The 17,318-nt window shown below is 50.7% G+C and overlaps 1 protein-coding gene across 1 annotated transcript in view; it reads right to left on the bottom strand.

The window, feature by feature from the left end:
• Positions 1-305: 305 nt before the first annotated feature.
• The window catches only part of DNAH5 (dynein axonemal heavy chain 5), a 266,064-nt gene continuing 249,051 nt past the window's right edge, over positions 306-17,318 (bottom strand). The window contains exon 79 of the mRNA XM_060244379.1: positions 306-479. Within this exon, the coding sequence (XP_060100362.1) occupies positions 328-479 (152 nt within the window). The 3' untranslated portion in view covers positions 306-327. The remainder of the gene's footprint in view (positions 480-17,318) is intronic.

Genomic DNA, 17,318 nt, shown 5'->3' with positions numbered 1-17,318 from the left:
ACCACAGCTTTTCTTTTGCCTTGCCTTGCCTTGCCTTTCTCTCAAAGTTTAATGGGCTCATGTTACAGACAAGCTGGATTTGGGAATACCAAGTGACAGAAAGCTTCAAGGGGCCAAAGTAGTGATTGAGTTTCTGGGATTCCCAAATCCAGCTTGTCTGTAACATGAGCCCATTAAACTTTGAGAGAAAGGCAAGGCAAAAGAAAAGCTGTGGTCTTTTTTAAAACCTGTGACCTCCACCAAGCTAGTTCCTTGTGCCATGCATCCTCCAGTGAAGAATAAGGACAAAAAGAATGCACCAACACCCTGCAGGTGTCTCTCGGGACATTACTTGACATCACACAGCAGGGCAACCCCACGCAAGATCCCGTATTCAGGAGGCTGGGCAGTCCGCAGGTCCACTGCGGCAATATAATTCAGATCCGTCCGAACTGGTTTCTTGTATATCGGGCAGGAGTACAGGCGTGGATCTCTGGAGGCTAGAGAGATGGAGACAGAAAGGATGGCTCAGAAGAAACTGGGCACTTTGCTGGAAAAACAAGAGACCAAATAAAAAGCTTTTACGCAAGCAAGAGTCTAAGTATAATGAGAATTTTTTATGTGGGAGGCAGCCAGAAGAGCACCGGGCTTGGATGTGCAGCATGAAGGGCCACACCCCTGCTCAGCCAGAACACTGGCCGGGATAGTGTGTCATGTGCTGCCAAGCCATTAGTCCTATGAATTAATAACCCCTGAAAAGGAAGCCCTGGCTTCCTTTATACAGCCCACCCATTTCATGCGGAGTCTTCCTTGTTTTCTGCTGCCCTCAACTTTTCCTAGCATTCTTGTCTTTTCCAGGGAGTTTTTGTCTTCTCATGATGTGACCCAAAAACAAGAGCCTCCATTTAGTCGTTTCAGCTTCTAGAGAGAGTTCAGGCTTGATTTGATCTAGAACCCACTTATTGGTATTTTGGGTGGTCTTTGGTATCCATAAAACTCTCCTCCAAGACCACATTTCAAATGAATCGATTTTCTTCCTCTCAGCTTCCTTTCCAGAGAGCTGTGGACAAACTGCATTTCTCAAGGCGACCCTGAGGACAAAATCAGCTCAGAGGAACTCAGCATCGGCTTGCTGGATATTGAATTTGCCACAGAAGAAGGGGTTTCAGCACGAAGACAAGCAGACAGAATACCACTGAAAAACAATAAGTACACTTAAATTCTTATGTATGATTTTTGCATATATACGATTTTAAACCAGTGTATACACAATCAACATCAATTTATAATTTCTTCCCTCCAGAAAAATTACAAATCATTACCAACAACAGTTTAGTTTCAAAATTTCTAATAGAGGGATTAATACTCTTTGGAAATCCTTCCTCCAATAAACAAAGTTCATAATGCAGTCCAAAACATGTTGTGAAATTCTTTCCAGCGGAGGGACCAGGAAATTCTTACTGCCTTCATAAGATGTTCCCTCTAGATTTCAAGATCTTTTAATACTGGTCTTCTTCAGTTAGCAGGCTGTTAAAATGGAACCCAATTTCAATAACTTCTTACACAGACCCAAGGTTCACAGTTTACAGCAGAATCAATAGATAATTGATAATTGAAGAAAACCAGTATTGAAACGTCTTAAATTTAGGGAAAGGAAAGGTCCCCTGTGCAAGCACCAGTCATTTCCGACTCTGGGGTGATGTTGCTTTCACAACATTTTCACAGCAGACTTTTTACGGGGTGGTTTGCTATTGCCTTCCCCAGTCATCTGCACTTTCCCCCCAGCAAGCTGGGGACTCATTTGACCGACCTCGGAAAGATGGAAGGCTGAGTCAACCTCAAGCCAGTTATCTGAAAACCCAGCTTCCACTGGGGATTGAACTCAGGTCATGAGCAGAGCTTAGGACTGCAATACTGCAGCTTTAACACTCTGCGCCACAGGGTTCTAGAGGGGACGTCTTATGAAGGCTGTAAGGATTTCCTGGTCCCTCCACTGGAAAGAATTTCACAACATGTTTTGGACTGCATTATAAACTTTGTTTATTGGTGGAAGGATTTCAGGGGACTATTAATCCCTGTTGGAAATTTTGAGACTAAACTGTTGTTTGTAATGATTTGTAATTTATCTGGAGGGAAGAAATTATAAATTGATGTTGATTATAAATTGATGTTGATACACTGGTTTAAAATCGTATATATGCAAAAATCTTACATAAGGATTTAAGTGTACTCAGTTTTCAGTGGTATTCTACTCAGTTATTCAGTGGTATTCTCAGTTATTCAGTGGTATTTTTTATGTGGGAGGCAGCCAGAAGAGCACCGGGCTTGGATGTGCAGCATGAAGGGCCACACCCCTGCTCAGCCAGAACACTGGCCGGGATAGTGTGTCATGTGCTGCCAAGCCATTAGTCCTATGAATTAATAACCCCTGAAAAGGAAGCCCTGGCTTCCTTTATACAGCCCACCCATTTCATGCGGAGTCTTCCTTGTTTTCTGCTGCCCTCAACTTTTCCTAGCATTCTTGTCTTTTCCAGGGAGTTTTTGTCTTCTCATGATGTGACCCAAAAACAGACCAAACGTTAGAGACCAAACGTTAGAGAATTACAAAAAGAGACCAAACATTAGAATTAGAGACCAAACGTTAGAGAATTAGAAATAGGCTGTGAGGCTTTTGCGAAATTCTTTGCAGACAAAATCACGTCGCTCCGCCAGGACCTGCCCATCATTTTGGATACAGTACATGAGCCCACTCAACCTGGAGGAAGTTGACGGAATTCTCTCATCTGCGTGCCCTACAACTTGCGATTTAGACCCATGCCCCTCCTGGCTAATTAAATCTTGCCAGAGGGAGCTTGAATGTCCTTTACGGGACATCATAAATAGATCCCTCGGAGGGGCGTTTTCCATCATCCCTAAAAGAGGCTATGGTCCGCCCCCTCTTGAAAAAAAGTACAGCAGACCCGGCCGAATTGGCAAACTACCGACCAGTCTCCAATTTACCGTTTTTAGGTAAAATTATAGAAAGGGCAGTGGTGCTGCAGTTGCAGAACTTTCTGGATGACGCTTCCGTCCTAGACCCTTGCCAGTTCGGCTTTCGCCCGGGTCATGGGACGGAGACAGTATTGGTCGCCCTGGTAGATGATCTCCAACGGCATCTGGACCGGGGCGGTGTGGCGGTGCTGATGTTACTGGACCTGTCGGCCGCGTTCGACACAGTCGACCATCGGCTACTGACCCGCCGCCTCGCCGATGTAGGGGTGAGAGGGTCTGCCTTACAATGGCTTTCCTCCTTCCACAAAGGGTGGCAATTGGGAGCGAGCGGTCCCAGAGGCGCACACTGGATTGTGGAGTTCCTCAGGGGGCAGTTATCTCACCAATGTTATTTAATATCTACATGCGCCCCCTTGCCCAGATTGCTAGGAGACATGGACTTGGGTGCCATCAATATGCAGATGACACCCAACTCTATCTGCTAATGGACGGCCGACCTGACTGCATCCCAGAGAATTTAGACCGGGCCCTGCAGGACATGGCAACTTGGTTGAGGAGTGGGCTGAAATTGAATCCAGCGAAGACAGAAGTCCTTTGTCTAGGTCGGGGCGCTCGGGGAGGGGAAATACCTCTCCCAGTCTTCGCCGGGTCAGGAGTCTGGGAGTCCTACTGGAGCCTTCACTATCAATGGAGGCCCAGATTGCAGCCACTGCCAAGTCAGCCTTTTTCCATCTAAGACGGGCAAAGCAGTTGGCTCCCTTCCTAGAGCACCAAGATCTGGCAACGGTGATTCATGCAACGGTCACCTCGAGACTGGATTACTGTAATGCCCTCTACATGGGGCTGCCTTTGTACCAAACCCGGAAGCTGCAGCTGGTGCAAAATGCGGTGGCTAGATTGCTGTTGGGGCTTCCCAAGTGGGAGCACATACAGCCTGGGCTGCGCGAGCTGCACTGGCTGCCAGTTGTATACCGGGTTCATTACAAAGTGCTGGTCATTACCTTTAAAGCCCTATATGGTCGAGGACCTGTCTACCTTAGGGACCATCTCTCCCCATATGAACCCCAGAGAGCACTGAGGTCAGCCGGGAAAAACTTGTTGACTATTCCCAGACCAAGAGAGGTGAAGTTGCAAAGCACCCATAACCGGGCCTTCTCCTCTATAGCTCCGAGCCTATGGAATCAACTTCCAGAGGAAATGTGGGCCCTGCAGGACCTTGAACAGTTCCGCAGGGCCTGCAAGACCATCCTCTTCCGATTGGCTTTCGCTGAAGAAGAAGGAAACTGTTAAGAAAAACTGCCATCATAAAAGCAAATACAGCACTAGCACTTTTATTAACTAACTTTTAAAACTTAATCTGAATTTTTAACTTAACTGTTTAAATGTAATTTTATTTATTTCTGTATAGTTAATGTTTGAATTGCTGTTAGTGTCAAGTCTGCTGCAATGCTTAGTTATTTTAGTCACAAACTCTGGTTCAGGAAAAGGATCCTGGGTAAAAACCATTCTGTATTCAGATGCTGCTAGCTCAAACTCTCCTCCCCCCTCCCTTCCTTTGTTATGTAGCAATGCTTAGAAATGGGAATATGGGAACAAGATTATGGTGCCTTCTCAGAGATAGCCGGTGCTAAGGAAGCGCCCAAGGCCAGCCAAAGCTTGAGAACGATAAAGTAACAATAATGTGTGAATGTGCCCTGCATAGAGTGCCCCCCCTAAGGAATCCTTTTGATGTATACCTTAAATGTTTGCTCTTTGTGTATGCTTGCCAGTCTCTCAATCTGCTTCTACAGTCTTGCAACATGTTACAATAAACTAGAAACTTTTTTTATCAAGAAGGTCTCGTTATTGAAACATCAGACTTGACATTTTAAGAGACTCCCTTTTTGGAGTTCAACCTTTCCGGCAACTTGAAAAGCCTGATGGCCGACCAGATTCCGGACAACGGAGAACTCCCATCCGATACGGGACTGGAGGAGCGGCCCCGTGGCACGTCTTGGACCCGAGACGAGCCACGGAATCTCCCGAGTTCCAGCTGGTGTTGTCACCCCGGCAGTATCAACCGAGGACCTCGACCACCATCATGGATCAGGCCCCTCTACTCCGGGAAGCCATCCTGAACCGCCACACCAGGTCGATCCAGGGGGCAACGACAGAAACCGTGAACCCGGGCTCGGGGGAGATGGGTGAGGCGGACAGCATCATCGTCATGCGAGTTGGGGAGGCCGAGGATGATGGAGCAGGACGTCAGGGGGCCGACAGCGGGGAGCCAAAGCCCAAAGACCAGTATGAGGAGGATTACCAGATGTTCCGCTCGATGGTCCGCAAAGAAATTGATGGGGCCCTCGGAGGACTGCGGGACGAGGTCCGCAACCTAACGGTCCAGCTGGGGAGGGCTCTGGGGGGAGCAACCTCCCGGAGACCAACCGCCACCCAAGTGGGGGCCAGGAGTCAGCCGAGTCAACCGGTGGCGGCCCCTGCCCCTGCCAGGGCAAGCGCCATGCCGGTGCCTGCCCCCCAGCCACCGGCCCCTCCAGCGGGGCTGCGCCATGTAGGGAGAGAGCTGGACGCCACTTTCGACGGGGACCCGAAAGAAGTGAATTACTTTGGGATCCAGGCGAACAGCTACATGCACTATTTGGGCCACTCCTTCCCCGACAAGTTCAGCCGGGTCGACTACCTGGGTTCAAAGCTGAGAGGAGCAGCAAAAAGGTGGTACGTGAGCCTGTGCGAGACCAGGAGCCCGATCCTGGACGACGTGCACACCTTCCTTCAAGCCCTGCTGACCCAGTATGAAGACCCACTGCAGGAATCGCGAGCGCTGGTGGCCCTGTGCGACATGCAGCAAGGGGCCCGGTCCATACGCGAGTATGCGGCCGACTTTCAGGCCAACGTGGCCCGAGTGCGAGGGTGGAACAAGGTGATGAAGATAGATAAGTTCACTAATGGACTAAACGCGAGCATCCTGGATCGGGCCTTCACCCAAGCTCAACCCACTACCCTGGTGGGGTGGATCCAGCTAGCGGGGGAAGTGGAGAACAACCTCAAGCGAGTAGCCATGCTGCGCCAACACCAGTCCGGGAAGATCCAGGTCAGAGGGAGCCCCGCGAAGACCGAGCCCCCTAGGGGGGAGAAAGCAGCTACCGCAGTACCAGTGGGGCCCCGCCGGTGTTTCAGATGCGGGGACCCGAACCACCTGGCCTCCACCTGCCCACACCCCCCGCCGTTACGGGCCCTGCCGGCCCCACCTAAGCCGATCGCCCCTACTCCGAAGAAAGCCCCAGGCCGCCCTAAGGATGCGGTGAAGAGCAGCGCGGTAGCGGTGCAAGAGGAGCTGATGGAGGAAGAAGTGCTCCTGTCCTCGGAGCTGGCCGACCTGGCGTGGGTAGAAGAGCCGGCGGGAAACGAGCCCAACCTGCTGTTCTGAAGGGTGCCCAACAGCAGGTCGATCGCGATGAGGCGCCGTTGACGGTGAGAGTGACGGGGAGATTGTATTTTGTGACTGTGAAACTGTTGAACCCTAAGCTACGGAGGTTCCTACAGATACGAGCCCTTATAGACTCGGGGTGTAACAGAGAACTGATCTCCCCCAAAGTGGTGGAGGCTTTGGGATTAGAGAGCTCGCAGCTACCCCATCCCATGCTGTTTGAGCAGATGGATGGGTCCGTGATGTGCGGAGAACCCTGCACACGAGAGACACAGCCATGCCCCATGGGGATCGAGGAACATTGGGATCAGGAGGTTTTTGTAATTGCCCCTTCATGCTCGTACCCGGTAGTGCTGGGAATGGGGTGGTTAGAAAAGCACGAACCCTTAATCCGGTGGAGGGTGCAGACTATCAGGTTCCTGGACCCTGGGTGCAAAAACCACCTCTGGAACACAGTGTGGGGGCCGAAAGCCCCGGCCGCGAAAGAGAGGGCGTGTGTGACGGTGGAAGAAGTGCACTCGATCCCCGAGGTTTACCGCGGCCTGATGGAGGTGTTTAGTGAGAAGGAAGCCAACCAATTACCCCCTCACCAAAGCACGGACTGTGCTATAGAGCTAATCCCAGGGGAAGCCCTACCCCAAGCCAAATTGTACCAAATGGGGTGGGCGGAAAAGAAGGAACTCTGCAAGTTCCTAGATCAGAACCTGGCGAGGGGGTTCATCCGGCCGGCCACGGCCCCCCACGCCACACCCGTCCTGTTTAGGAAGAAAAAAGACAACTCGCTTAGACTTTGCACTGACTTTCATGGTATTAATGCGATCTCCATGTCAAACACCTACCCCATCCCCCTCATCCGGGACTTGCTGAGCACAGTAGCGGAGGGGGGGGGGATTTTCACCAAGCTGGACTTACGAGATGCGTACTTCCGGGTGCGCATCAAGGAAGGGGACGAGTGGAAAACGGCTTTCAACACACCGATGGGACAGTTTGAATATTTGGTGATGCCGTTTGGGCTGCAGGGAGCCCCGGGGGTGTTTATGAACTTTATCAATGATGTGTTGAGAAAATACCTGTATAAGGGGATGGTGGTGTACCTGGATGACATCATTATTTACTCCCTGGACGAGGAGTCCCATGTGAAACTGGTGAGGGAGGTGCTCAGCACGTTGCTGGAGCACCAACTGTACGCCAAATTGTCCAAGTGTGAGTTCCACCGAACGGAGCTAGACTACCTAGGCTTTCGGGTATCTGAACGCGGCCTGGCCATGGACCCCACAAAGGTCCAAGCAGTACTAGAGTGGGCTCCCCCGAGGACACGTAGACAGCTCCAATCTTTCCTCGGGTTTGCAAATTTCTACAGGCAATTCATAGAGGGGTTCGCCCGGATTACCCTACCCTTGACCGATCTCCTAAAGACCAAAGGCAAGGGTCCAGAAGCCAAACAGCCGGGGGCCGGGCTAAAATGGACGCCTGAGTGCCAGGATGCGTTCAATCACCTGAAGCGCCTGTTCACCAGCGAACCCGTCCTAAGCCACCCGGACGAGCAAAGGGCCTTCGTGGTTCAATGCGACGCTTCCGACGTGGCCGTAGGAGCCATACTCATGCAACAGGATGGGGAGGGGAAGCTGCGACCCTGCGCCTTCATCTCCCGGAAGTTTTCAGACGAACAGCGCAACTGGTCGGTTTGGGACAAGGAGGCATTCGCTGTCATGTTTGCTCTGAAAACCTGGAGATCATGGCTGGAGGGGGCGAAGCTTCCCTTCAAAGTGTGGACCGACCACAAGAACCTAGAAGCGTTAACGGAGACGCAAACTGAGTGAGAAGCAAATTAGGTGGGCTGGGTTCTTCTCCAAATTCGACTTCACCCTGAGATACATCCCAGGGGCAAGGAACTTCTTGGCCGATGCGCTCTCGCGGCTTCCGCAGCACGAGAGTCAGAGGGAGGAGGTGGTGGACTCATTAATCCCGCCGTCCCAAGTGGCGGCCATGGTCACCACCCGCTCCCAAAAGAAAAGGGAATTGGACGGGGTCAGCAGGGAGCGCATCGCCTTAGAAACCGAGAGGGAGGGGAAGGAACGACCCGAGGGGTGCAGAAAGGGAAAGACGGGCTGTGGTACAGAGGAGACAAACTTTACATCCCAAACTGTCTCAGGAGGGAAATACTGCAGCTCTGTCACTCCTCCAAACTGGCGGGGCACTTCGGCTACGTAAAGATGCTGCACTTAGTGAATCGACAGTTCTCGTGGCCCTCTCTGCGCAAGGATGTGTCCGGGTTTGTCACAAGCTGCCCTGTGTGCGTAATGGCCAAACGGCGAGGGGGGAAGCCGCCCGGACTCTTGCAGCCGCTCGAGACCGCTAACTGGCCATGGGCCATAGTTTCCATGGATTTCATAGTAGAGCTCCCCCCCTTCCCGAGGGAAAACGGTCATCCTGGTAGTAGTAGACACTTTTTCCAAACAAGCCCACTTTATCCCTTGCGCCCAACTGCCCACAGCAAAGAAACTCGCGGCCCTATTCTTTGATCACGTGATAAAATTACACTCATTCCTGGACAAGGTCATTAGCGACCGCGGGCCGCAGTTCGTTGCCACCTTCTGGCGGGAGTTTTGCAAACTGGTGGGGATGAAGCAAGGCTTGAGCGCAGCTTACCACCCCCAGACGGACGGTCAGACGGAGAGGGTAAACAGGGTGCTGGAGCAGTATTTAAGATGTTTTATAAACCAACGACAATCTGACTGGGTAGACTTGCTCCCCTTTGCTGAATACTGCTACAACAACAGCATGCAAAGCTCCACCAAAGCCTCCCCCTTTTCCACCGTGTTCGGCTATGAGGGGAAGCCCCTCCCTTTACTTCCCGGAGGGGACAGCAAAGACGCTCCCACTGCCTTTGAACAATGGTGGAAAGGACCGAGCAGTAACTGTCCGGTCATAAAAGAGAACCTCGAGGCAGCCAAAGAGACCTACAAAAGGCAGTATGACAAGTCCCATGTCCCAGCGGGAGAATACAAAGTGGGGGATTCGGTATTCCTGTCAACCAAGAATCTCCCCCTAAACCAACCCTCCCAGAAACTAGCTTACAAATTCTTGGGGCCATTCCGGGTCAAAAGAGTGATCAATCCTGTGACTGTGGAGCTAGACCTGCCAGCCGCCCTGGGTAAAATCCACCCTGTGCTTCATTGCAGTTTGATCCGTCAGGACCCCGGGCCGTCCAGTTGGCACCCTCCACCCACGGGGCCCGCCCTTGCCTCAATCGACTGCTACCTCACCATTCAAGACGCCCCGGAATGTAAACCAACCAAGCTCCTTCCTCCTGCGGTGGAGGGGGCTTAGGGGGGGCAGTATGTCAAGTCTGCTGTAATGCTTAGTTATTTTAGTCACAAACTCTGGTTCAGGAAAAGGATCCTGGGTAAAAGCCATTCTGTATTCAGATGCTGCTAGCTTAAACTCTCCTTCCCCCCTCCCTTCCTTTGTTATGTAGCAATGCTTAGAAATGGGAATATGGGAACAAGATTATGGTGCCTTCTCAGAGATAGCCGGTGCTAAGGAAGCGCCCAAGGCCAGCCAAAGCTTGAGAACGATAAAGCAACAATAATGTGTGAATGTGCCCTGCATAGAGTGCCCCCCCCAAGGAATCCTTTTGATGTATACCTTAAATGTTTGCTCTTTGTGTATGCTTGCCAGTCTCTCAATCTGCTTCTACAGTCTTGCAACATGTTACAATAAACTAGAAACTTTTTTATCAAGAAGGTCTCGTTATTGAAACATCAGACTTGACATTTAGCCGCCCTGAGCCTGCTCCGGCGGGGAGGGCGGGATACAAATAAAATTTTGTTGTTGTGTTGTATCTGGATGTTGAATTCAGGCAAATATTCTCTAGCTTGCCTATTAGATGGCACGTCCCATTGACTGCATTGACCTACAATGGACAATCCACCTTGAATGCACAATTCAAAAGGTGACCTATATACAAAGTTAATAAATCAATAAAAATAAAAACCTGGGTCACTAGGGAATATTTATCTATTGTCCAGAACAGACAGGACACAGATCACAGATGTCAACTGATCTGTAAAAGGGAAATTGCAAAGAGACACAGTAGAAATTGGGGAGAGGGTTGCTTAACCCTTCTTCCCAAGACGACTGATGGAATTTGCCTCACTGCCATTCTTCCTCCTCCTCCTGCTGCCCGCCCCGCCCCTCCCCCCATGAATGCAGGAAGCTGCCTTCGACTGAACCAGTCCCCCCTTGGCCCATCGGGGTCCGTCTTGTCCACTCAGACTGGCAGGGACTCTTTCTCCAGGGTCTCAGGCTGAGTTATTAACATCACCTACTGCCAGATCCTTTAACTGGAGATGCTGCCAGGGATCAAACCTGGGACTTTCTGCAAGCCTCAGAGATGCTCAACCAGACCACTGAGCCACAGCCTTCTCCTCCTGCCCACACTCTTCTGACTCCACAAGGCCTAAACTCCAGTGAGAGGGTGCATGGTGGATACAAACAGCCAGATGCACCTGCAAGTCATAGTGATCACCTGCTGGTTTGCCTCTAATAATAGGGCAGATTAAGCAAATAGCCGCAACCCAAAAACTGTCTGTGCACCCAAAGTAGAACACGTGGGAAATGTGCTGTGAGATTCCACTATTTCCATGAGAGATTCTTTTTCTTAAACAAAACAGACTGTTTCCAAGCAAACGTCACAAGTTAAATCCCACCAAGCCGAAGAGCCTGGGCTGGGGGTGTCCATCTCTCAAGCCCCCGGCCCATTTTGACAGCAGCTGCCCTCCTACAAGGACCCCAGAGGTCTTTCCTCTTCGCTTCCAAAGCAGCTCTTTCAATCTTCTGACTTGTTTGCTCAAGCAGAGCCAAGGTCTGGACATTCAGCTGTCAACTTGAGCAGCTCCAGCAGACCCAGCTGCAACCTACAGCCTGCCCAACGTTCCCCCAGAACTACATTCTTGCAAAACTGAGAAGCTTGATTTAAAGCTGAGTGACATTTCTACTAAAAATAAAAAAGACCCTTTAAATATTTGAAGCAACTAAACAGAACACAAGAGGGTGTTTTTTCCCCTCCAACACAAACACATGAAGCTGCCTCAAATGGAATCAGACCTTTTTGGTCTGTCAAGGTCAGTCTTGTCTACTCTGACTGGCAGAGGCTCTCCAGGGGCTCTGGCAGAGAAAGGTCTTTCACGGCACCTCCTACATTCTGCCTGCCAATGAGATGCCACAGCCCCTCCCCTTTCCAGGGCATTGACATTTCTTTGGTACTGACAAGATCCTTCAGCTTCACTTGGATTTCCTTGTGGCCAACTGATGCAGACATTCCTATTTAGCTTCATACTTCATGCATGCAGACAAATATTCCCCAAGTGATGCCCTGGCCAAATGGAGGGGAATGGGGGCCAGGGAAATCCCATTAGCTCTCTTGGACCAAAGGCCATTTGGACCCTTCTGGCTCCAGCCCAGAATACAACCGTGAGAAAGCCCAGGCACCATGTCTGCAAAAGGGTCCTCTTTTGACCTGCTGGTCTGTTTTACGCACCATCTATGTTGGCTTTTGGTTTTCACGCTAGATAGATGAAGCCAATAATAACAAAAAACCAAGGCTGCTAAGTATTGCTACCACATGACTGGTCAATTAAATAAATGAACTCATGGCCCTGGGCAGAATTCAGCAGAGCTAATGCAGTGTGCTGGAAAAGACAAGAATGCTAGGAAATGTTGAAGGCAGCAAGAAAAGAGGAAGACCCAACAGGAGATGGACGGACTCAGCCAAGGAAGTCCCAAAGCCTTCAGTTTGCAGGGCCTGAGAATAAGGCCGTTCTTTTTTGCCAGGATGTTTTAGGGTTGCCACAAGTCAGTAGATGTCACGTGACACTGACAAACAGAATGTGGTGCAGGATTAGAAGAAACATGTGCTCCAATTGGGTCTGGGAATCCCAGCTTCAGGTGAAGGTATAAATACTGCCAGAAAGGAGTTGGGGCCAGCTGACATCTGGCAGGTTTCAAATTATTCCCCAGATAAACAGAGGACATTGCTGCAAGGCAGGAAAGACATTTGGGTTCCTCTCCCATGAAATATGTAAAGATGTATGTAAAAAAATGAATTTCCTTTGATTGCATCCTCAGAGAAAAGGGGAAACAAAAACATGCACACACACATTCTATTTCCACTACATCCATTTTAGTACAGCCTAAGCTTGATGCTAGACCCCACATTTGCCCCCCTGTCCCCAAACACACACATTTTCTGATGTAGGCAGGAAGGTGGTAACATGTGATAGAAGCCCCTGCAGATTTTGTGAGCCACACAGAGGTTTGGTAAGTGTCAAGAGTCTAACCCATATTGTATCCTCTTGCCATATACCAACATGTAATTGTTCTCTGAGACTGACCATGAACCAATATGTAACTGTTGATTGAGACAGCCTGCATTCTTGCTTTGCTTTGCCTGCTTTACTCATCCCTCAGTAGTATATCTTAGTAGCTTGTTAACATGGCAACCAAGGTCGTGGCTGGAGGAGAGTGGAGGAAGAAATAGATAGTGCACCTGGAACTTAGTAGCAGAGGGAGGGGGTCTAGAATTGCCCGTCGTTTTATGCCGCGCTTTGCTTGAATTGATAATGGTCGACCGAGTGTCAATGGGCTGTGAAGTTAGTTTCAGCAAACCATTGTATTGCCTTAAGATGCTCGGAATAAAAGACTGAGTTATCTTCTTACATGTTCCTTGACTCTGGGGTCTGACATATTGCTGAAACTCACTATCAACCCCATACTACAATGGCAGATGAGCAAGATCAAGCTACGGGAACAACAACCACTACTATAACCAGGGATGAGGAGCCAAAGCCGGAGGGGCCTAAAGTGACTCCATCCACTGTTACAGTCAGGAGGAAGGAGTGAGGAGCCATAGATTTCCGGGAGAGTATCATCGGAGATCTGCATAGCGATGCTCCCTCATGCTTCCAAACCTTGGGCCTGCAACGAACCTTCCACTCCTGGGGTTTTCAAGGCAAGACCGAGAGCATGGATCACTCATGGAGGAGTAGATTTAGGGACAGCTTAAGCAAGTGGGTGCAGGAGGCACTGGCCAGCAAAAGCTGAAAATTGTGTGATGAGATGCTGGTCATGAATGCCTACCTGGTGCAAGAGATGCAAGGACTCAACCGACAACTACATGAGGTTGCAGCACAAGTGGTGGGGGCGCCACCCTGCCAGGAACCCCCCGCCGGACCACCGGGGGGTGCCAGTCGAACAACCGGGTAGGCCAGAGGTACCACCAGCAGGGGGAGAGCAACCGGATCCTCCCCCTCCCCAACTGGAGGAGCCAGTCCTGGTGCTGGGAGGCCCACGAGTGAGTGAGGCGAAATTCGACAGAGATCCACCAAAACTAGTCTACTTCATAGTGCGAGAGGGGGCACCTCAGCGTGTGGGCCCGCAACTTCCCCACTGAACAATCAAAAGTAGTCTACATAGGGGGTTGCCTGGAAGCAGCTGCAGCGGACCGGTTTGTCACCCTGTTTGAGAGCCGTTCCCCAGCACTCAACTCGGCGCGTGAATTACTGAAGGCCCTGCGACACCATTTCGAGGACACCCTGCAAGAGACCAACGCAATCTCAGTGCTGCAAGACCTGCGGCAGGGAGCAAGGTCCGTATGGAGTGCACCAGCAAGTTCTGCACCCTCAACTCCAAGATCCACCGATGAGACGACGGGACAAGGGGTGAGCAGTTCAAGAGAGGGTTGAATTCGAGCATTTTTGGGGAAGCTCTCGAGACGGGAGAATCCCAAACCCTAGTGGACTGGATCCAACTACCCTGCGAAATAGAGGACCACCATAAAATCATACCCTCCTATCACGTTGGGAGGAGCACAACGTGATGGGAAGGAGAAGCCCTCCAAACCAACTCCACCCAAGCAAGGCCAGGAACCCACAATCTCTCAAGGTGAGAGGGACCGGAGAGCTAAAACAAAGCTGTGTTTCAAGTGTGGGGGCAAAAATCACATCGTCAGCAAATGCCCAATCAAACTGAGGGGTCCCATGACCTCAAACCCGAAAAAGGCTAGCGCCAAAAAGAAGTCCAGTGAAACGGGCCTGGTGGTCACGAAGGGGAAGGTAGCGGCCCTGCCATACTGCGATCTTACCCCTGAAGCATCCGGGGAGGAAGACAACGATGGTCACGTGGCGGGAAACGACAACGACCTGCTGTAAGGTGAGACTCTCAGGCACTTTATATTATTTCCCTATCACCCTAGTAAACCCAGTGACTAAGCATTTCTCGTGTGTCCGGGCACTGCTGGACTCGGGGTGTTCCAAAGACTTGCTTTCTCCAAGCCTGGTGGAGGCCCTAGGACTAAAAACCACCCCACTGCCCAACCCACTAGTTTTTGAACAGATGGACAGAAGGGTGATGCGTGGAAACCCCTGCACGGAGGGTACTGAACTCTGTGCACTGGGGGTGGGGGAACATTGGGAGCCACGGTCGTTTGTGATCGCCCCCGTCGCTAAGTTCCAAGCCGCCTTTAGTCTGAAGTGGTTAGCAGACCACGACCCCTTTGTACAAAGGAGTGGCAGTGCAATCTACTTTCAGGATAAGGGTTGTAACCCCCACCAGTGGGATAAGAACTGGGGGCCCCAGCCTCCCCACCCAAGTAGAAAGACTGTTTGACGGCAGTTGAAGTCTCGGCCATCTCCCCTGAATACCAAGACCTACAAGGGGTCTTTGACACACGTGAGGCCGATGAGCTACCCCCGCACAGAGACACTGATTGTGCCATTGAACTGGTGGAGGGAGAACCCCTCCCCAAAGCGAAGCTATACTCAATGAGTAGCGTGGAGAGGGAGGAGCTACAAAAGTTTCTGGAGTTCAATCTGAAGCGGGGGTTCATCAGACCAGCAAAATCCCCCCATGCTGTCCCCATCCTGTTCCGAAAGAAAAAGGATGGCAGTTTGAGACTTTGCACAGACTTTAGGGGGTTAAACGCGATTTCTATGAGTAATGCCTACCCACTCCCCCTCATACGAGACTTGTTGAGTGAAGTGTCCCGAGGAAAAATCTTTACTAAGCTGGACCTTTGAGACGCCTACTTCCGTGTCCGGATCAAGGAGGGGAACGAGTAGAAAACTGCCTTCAACACCCCGCTAGGACAATATGAATACCTAGAGATGCCATTCGGTTTGAAAGGCACGCCTGGGGTATTTATGAACTAGATCAATGAGGTCTTGCAGCAATTCTTGTATAAGGGCGTGGTCTGTTACCTTGATGATGTGTTAATATACTCGCAAGACCTCCCCTTGCACGTTAACCTGGTGAGGCAGGTGCTAGGGACATTGTATGACAACAAATTGTTTACCAAATTATCTAAGTGTGAATTTCACCGAACGGAACTAGATTTCCTGGGATACAGAATCTCGTTGGATGGGTTAGGGATGGACCCAACAAAAATCAAAGCAGTGGTGGATTGGGAGGCCCCTCAAACCTGTAAACAGCTCCAAAGTTTCCTCAGGTTCGCAAATTTCTATAGGGGATTTATAAATAATTTTGCGGAGGTGACCTTCCCCCAACAGACCTCTTGAAAACGAAGGGCAAGGGAGCGCAGGCACTAAAGGGCAATGCCAGCCTGGAATGGTTGCCGCAATGCCAAGCAACATTTGAGGAACTGAAAGCTAAATCTGTGTCCGAACCTTGCTTAATCCACCCAGACGAGAACAAAAGGTTTGTGGTTCAATGTGACGCAAGCGATGTGGCCCGTGCAGCCGTGTTGCTCCAGGAGGGGGAGGATGGAAAGTTACACCCCTGTGCTTATTTGTCCCAAAAGTTCAATTGCGCTGAACGAAATTGGTCAGTGTGGGACAAGGAAGCCTTGGCCATCAAACTAGCCCTAGAGAAATGGAGGCACTATCTAGAACTGTTTGAGCTTTGGATGGACCACAAGAATTTGGCGGTGGTGATCACCACCCGAAAGCTCAACAACAAGCAGATTCGGTGGGTGGGGTTTTTCCATCGCTTCAAATTTACACTTGGCCACATCTCCGGAAGGTTGAACTTCTTGCCTGATGCATTATCCTTCCTCCCACAACACGACAGCAAGAGGGAGGAAGTAATTGACTCCCTCTCTATCCCCGCCCAGCTAAGCGCTCTGGTCACCACCCACTCACAGACCCGGAAGGAGGCGGGGACTCCCGATACGTTCTATGAATCCATTAAAGTTCCTTGGCGGCCGACCCGCCAGATGACAGATTACAATTGCAATGCTCCAAGGAGGGGTTGTGGCTCAAGGGGGTTAAATTGTTCGTGCCGGAAAAACTGCGGGGCGAAGTGATTCAGAGAGCGCACGATGCAAAACTGGGGGGGGGGGCACTTTGGCTTTGTGAAAACCATCCATTTGGTACAATAGTTTTGGTGGCCCTGATTAAGGAAAGACATAGCGCAGTATGTCACTAGCTGCCCTACCTACGTAATGGCTAAAAAACCAAGGATGGGGCCCATCAGGGAAACTACAACCACTGCCCCCCGCTTCTAGACCCTGGGAATTAATGAGGTGAGACAGCTGGAAGCTGGACCACCCAAGGAGTGGGGAAGTGGAGAGCTTTTTCAGGGGAAACAGCAGCTTTTGCAAAAATACTGGCCTATGCCCCGCCCCCCACCCACGGAGCAAGGAGGAGGCACAGCCCACACAAGGATAGCTCCTTCCCCCACTGACTGGAGAACTATTTTGATTGGCCCACAACAAACAGGGCATGGCCTTGTATATGTGTCTTCTCATCATGATGATCCAAGGTTAAAAGAAGGGAAAGCATACTTCAAACAGATGGGAGTGGCCACTCTTGCATTTGGCTTCTGCCAGGATTGTTCCACTTAGAGCAAACCAGAGTCCCTGCCAGCTCTGAAAAGGACTCTTGGCAGGTTCCAGGCAAACCGCCCT

Source organism: Heteronotia binoei, chromosome 7, assembly GCF_032191835.1.
Source record: "Heteronotia binoei isolate CCM8104 ecotype False Entrance Well chromosome 7, APGP_CSIRO_Hbin_v1, whole genome shotgun sequence".
Classification (NCBI taxonomy): domain Eukaryota; kingdom Metazoa; phylum Chordata; class Lepidosauria; order Squamata; family Gekkonidae; genus Heteronotia; species Heteronotia binoei.
Note: the sequence above shows the minus strand (reverse complement) of the source record. Positions and strands in the feature narration are given on the sequence as shown.